At 46.5% G+C, this 5,215-nt stretch overlaps 1 protein-coding gene across 1 annotated transcript; it reads right to left on the bottom strand.

Moving 5' to 3' along the window:
• Positions 1-432: 432 nt before the first annotated feature.
• Positions 433-3,586, bottom strand: pcdh20 (protocadherin 20; the record flags this gene model as incomplete). The annotated part of the gene is made up of 2 exons (XM_080533444.1): positions 433-3,057; positions 3,539-3,586. The coding sequence occupies 2 exons, from the start codon at positions 3,584-3,586 to the stop codon at positions 433-435; spliced, it is 2,673 nt and encodes an 890-aa protein (XP_080389570.1).
• Between the last annotated feature and the right edge of the window lie 1,629 nt (positions 3,587-5,215).

Genomic DNA, 5,215 nt, shown 5'->3' with positions numbered 1-5,215 from the left:
ACAGGCTCCATAGGATCCAGAAGACTCTGTACTGACCCCGCTTTGGGCCCTGCTGTGTCTCTGACTCTCAAATGGATATCAAATATCAAATGTGCCTCCAGCGAATGCTGGGGACTTCTGCCTTTGTGATCATCCTGACCCTATGTTGTGTGTTGATTGTGGAAACCAGTGCTTTACTACTTTATTACAACTTACTAAGGAGCAAGCATTGTGTTCGTGCTTTTTTTTGTAAAGTCTCACCAGGGACCAGAAGGAGAAATCAGAAATTTCCATTACAATTTATAAAGCATTTCATATGTACAATATATACACATTGAACTTTTTTTTTTAAACTTTTTACGGATGAAAGTCCACACTCTTCACATAGAGAGTATTGTAAACAGTTTGTGTGTAAACAATGGTGTTTATAGTCTTTGCAGTGGGAATGTCATATTATATGTTTGATATCTCCATGAGTTTTCGATCCACCGCTTGCAGGTCACCGTTCATTTTTAACGGTATCTCTATCTCCACTCTTTTCTTTTTGTGTTTTTTCACCTTTTTACAGCATATATATGAAGTCAATGTGATGACCATGAAGAGGAGTCCTAAGCAGGTGATGGAGAGAGCTAAGAGGACAGGTTGACAAGGGAACAGTTCCTGTCTCTCCGGCTTCTTGGTCAGCTGACCCACAGAAGCCGGAGAGACAGACTTCTCCTCTATCTCGATCTCCGCCTCCCTGGTCAGGAGACTCTGGATGTAGCTCTCGTTGCTCACCGTCTCATTAACGAACAGATTAACCATAATCGTGGAGTGGAGCGGTTCTGGTTGACCGTGGTCGCTGACTTTGACCAGTAGGCTATAGAGACCGCGGTCGCTCAACTCTCTCTTCAACGTGATGTTCCCTGTGTCCGGGTCGATGTCAAATGACCCCGGCTCCCCTCCTTTCCTCTTGATGATGCTGTAGGCGATAACAGCGTTCATGCCTGTGTCCTTGTCCACAGCGTAGACCTCTGTGATGGAGGTGCCTGGGAGAGTGGAGGGTAGAACCAGCATGTAAGACTGGTTGGACTGGGGGAACAGCACGATTGGCGGGTTGTCGTTCACGTCCAATAGGAGCACTGTCACCATGGTGACGCAGGAGAGGGCGGGCTTGCCGCCGTCGATGGCCTCGATCCAGAGATAATAGGTCCCCTGCTGCTCGCGGTCCAGGGGGGTTCTGGCCCTCAGTGCCCCCCGCCCCGTGTCGATGACGAAGATGTCGCTGCCGTTGAGGATGGACAGAGCCACCCAGCCGTTCTCCCCGGCGTCTGCGTCCGTTACAGAGAGAACTCCGATCTCACCGAATCCCGGGAAGTTCTCCGGGATGAAGAAGGTGAAGTCCTTGTTGATGAAACGCGGGCTGTTGTCATTGCGGTCCTGCACGGTGATGACCACGGTAGCGATGGACTCCTTCCGTGGGGTCCCACCGTCCACCGCCCTGACCATGAACCTGAATGTCTCCTTCTCCTCGCGGTCGAGTGACGTGGACACGGTCATGACACCGGTCACTCGATCCAAAACAAAGACAGAGGGAGCGTCGGTGCCCAGCAGGTAGATGACCTCTCCTCTGTTCTCGCTGTCCTCGTCTGTGGCCTGTAGCTGGGTCAGGAACGTGTTGGGAGGGTTGTTCTCCTCTACTGTGATATCAAAGAGAGACTGCTTAAAAACGGGTGCGTTATCATTCTCGTCCAAGACCTGGACTTTAATGAAGGTCTTTATGACCAGCCCGCGAGTGTTCTTAGCCACCACAGTCAGCTCATAGTCCTGTCTCTGCTCGTAGTCCAACGGCTCAGTGGTTTCCAGTAGATACTCGTTTTTAAACAGCTTGTATGGGGTCAGCCTGAATGGACCGGACCCCTCCAAGTTACAGTCCACCTGCCTCTGGTCTGTGTTTTTAATTGTGAAAAAAGCGATGGGTGAAAACGCCGGCTCCGACTCCTTCATGGTCACCACGCCGTCTTTCTCCGCCGCGATGTAGCGCGGCATGACAGCTGGCGGACCCACCACCACTCTGATGATGTGTATCGTCACCGTGGCAATGGCGGGAATGCACCCAGGTCCGTTGGCGAGGACGGTGAGTTTGTAGAATTTACTTGCGCTGGTGTCTATCTTCCCTGCCAGTTTGATCACCCCCGTGAATTTGTCTAAATGGAACAGTCCTCTAGTGTCCCCAGGCACACGTTCACTGTAAGCGTAGGTGATCTGGGCATTAGCTCCCATGTCGGGATCAAAAGCATGCAGCCGCGCCAGATGGGCCCCTTTAGTTGTATTCCCATAGAGAGTGACGTTGATCTGTGACTCTGTGAACTGTGGGCAGTTGTCGTTGACGTCCGTGATTAGAATCCTCAGGGTAGCTGTTCCCAGGAGAGGAGGAGTCCCCCCGTCCTCTGCAATGATATCAGTCACATACTCGCTCTGCCTCTCTCTGTCCAGCGCATCTGTGACGATGAGGAAAGGAGTCAGCTCACCCCCGTCATTCTCCTCCACGTCCAGCGTAAACACCCCAAAGTCGTTAACCAGCCAGTACGTCTGTACCCCGTAGTGCCCGAGGTCGGGGTCGACCGCCGATTGCTCCACCGCGTAACGAGCGTTGACCGGAGCGTTCTCGGGGACTGACACGCGGATCTCGTCCATTGGGAACCGCGGCCTGTTGTCGTTAACATCCTCCACAAAGATCTTGACCTTGACCAGCTGGAAGTACTGTTGGGGCAGGACGAACACGTCCAGGGAGAGAACACATCCCTGGCCATCTGAGGTGTCGGGGCACAGAGCCTCCCTGTCGATCTGGCTGGCAGACGTGTGGAGCTCCCCCGTGGTGTTGTTTAGGTTGACATACTGCTCAATGACCTTCTTTTGTGGCAGATTGAATAACAGAGGGGGATCAAGGGAGAAATCCAACTTTAAATCTGCTCCGATGGCCCCTATGAGGGTCCCCCGAGGTAATCCTTCTTTTATCTTATAGATGAGCTCTTTCGCTTGGCTGAAATTTGCAAAACAGGAGAGAGGGCTGGTGTAAAGCAGGAGAATGCACAAACCCTGGAATAAATGATAACAGAGATATTACAGTTTAACAAGTCAGCTGCAAACGGGATGGAAAAAACGACAGCACACAAGGTTTCATTCTAATTCGGCAATTTCACACAGCATCAGCAGAGAACAAACATAAATGCTCGACTAGAAATACTAAATGTGCATGAATTAAAAACAATAAGAACAATATGATTTAAATATAATTGAGTGTTTCTGAACTAATTTCTATTTTCTTTTTACTTAACATATCTTTTTTTTTTACTTAGCAACTGAGCATATACTGTATAATACAAACACATCAGATGGATCAAAAATGATAATTCCTCTTCAATTCCATAACATTATCTACCATTACCAACCTACTTAACAACCCACAAACCCTTCTGACATTTGCACTGCTGACATTTGCACTACTAAAGGTTTTAGTTTTAATACACACGATTTCAGAGTATCAGCAATCAAAGACTTTAATCTATATTTCACTTACCCATATAACTCCTCTCGTACCAAGGCTAGGGCCTGTCTTGTTGACCATGTTTTTTCCTCGTTCAACCATTGCACCTATAGGCTGGAGAGTGAGACCTATAGTTTCTTAAGCATTTTGTGTGCTGATCAGGGCAGACCTCTGCTGAGTGCTTTCCTTCTCTGCTTTCTGAACTGAACAAGTCATTCATCCCAGCACAGGCTCTAAACACGCCCACTTATGCAGATTAAACCCTTGGAGCCAGCCAATGATGGCAGTTCTGAATCTCGCCCTATTTTGAGTGATTCTGAGCATACAGTATGTTTGTAGTGTTTGTATGAGTAAGTGAATGAGTGAATGAGTGAATGAGTGAACGTGTGTGTGTGTGTGTGTCTTTCAACATTAAAAAATGTTATTGGTTTGTAAGATCATTTAGATGTCAAATCAACTTTTGCATGTTGCAGTGACTGCAACATTTGATCATGTTTGCTGTATTTGATACTTGCAAACAGCTTGCTTTTAAAATGCCCTTCAACATCAAACCTTCGCCCTTTATTGTACACAGCCTTAATACAGATGGATGGTCATACAACAAAGCCCATACAGTAGGGTCCTGTATGACCTCCCTGGTATTGTGTTTATAGTGCTGAAGGCCATTAGATCAGCGTAGCTTTGACAACACTAAGTGTGTTTAAAATGAGAGTGAGAGGCGAGGAGGAGAGGAAAATATATTTGCAGCAGCATACAGATTACTCTGATCCCCCATTAACATAAACCACAGATGAGAGTTAGTAAATACAGTGTCATGGTATAAAGAGAGCACACATGAACACACACTGACTCTGTCATCATAGAATCCATAGTCCTCATAAGTTACTTTTCACTTCAAGTCACTGTCAGTGATATTTGTATTAAAAATAATTCATGAGAATAATGATGAATATGACCTCTGAATAATAAAAGGAGAGTAGAACACTACTGCTGTTTGCACACACCTCTGGTCACTGGGTACCCTTTGCACTACTGCTGTTTGCACATACTACCTTATTTTACCATATTTTTGCACATGTGTACATACCTCCTTTTTGATATAGCCTCTGATTTATACATTTGTATAAACCATACTGTATACAGCTCCCTTAACCGTACATAGCTTACTGCTATCCATCTCTTGTACATACCTCTTATATCACTATTTGCACTTCTGGTTAGATGCTAAACTGCATTTCGTTATCCGGTACTTGTACTCTGCAATGACAATAAAGTTGAATCTAATCTAATCTAATCTAATCTAATCTAAAAGAGAGAGAGAAAGAAGGATATGAACAGGAGTGAGAAGGGAAGGCAGAGAGAGAGAGAGAGAGAGAGAGAAAGAGAGAGAGAGAGAGAGAGATATGCACCTCATATGTCCTTAACAGAGTCAACTCCATAATCTCTGTGCGTTCTAAATGCGGGGCCAGCTGTTGGCAGGGATTGGAAGCATATTGCTTTTGTGACATAGTCTGATTGGAGCTGTCTGCCAGAGGAGGATTGTCAAGAGAGACAGTCACACTATGGTGGCTTATGTCTTGATTGAGTTAGACCTTCGCTGTGACATCATCATGCCAGCACACATGTGCAAAGAGACAGACTGACATACAACCAATAGAGATAAGAAGGACTGGAGGAAAGACTTGGGGTGAGAGATGCAGTGAGCTCTAG

This window comes from Nansenia antarctica (genome assembly GCF_963989245.1).
Source record: "Nansenia antarctica genome assembly, chromosome: 1".
NCBI lineage: Eukaryota > Metazoa > Chordata > Actinopteri > Argentiniformes > Microstomatidae > Nansenia > Nansenia antarctica.
The sequence above is the reverse complement of the archived record's forward strand: the minus strand, read 5'-3'. Positions and strand labels throughout refer to the sequence as shown.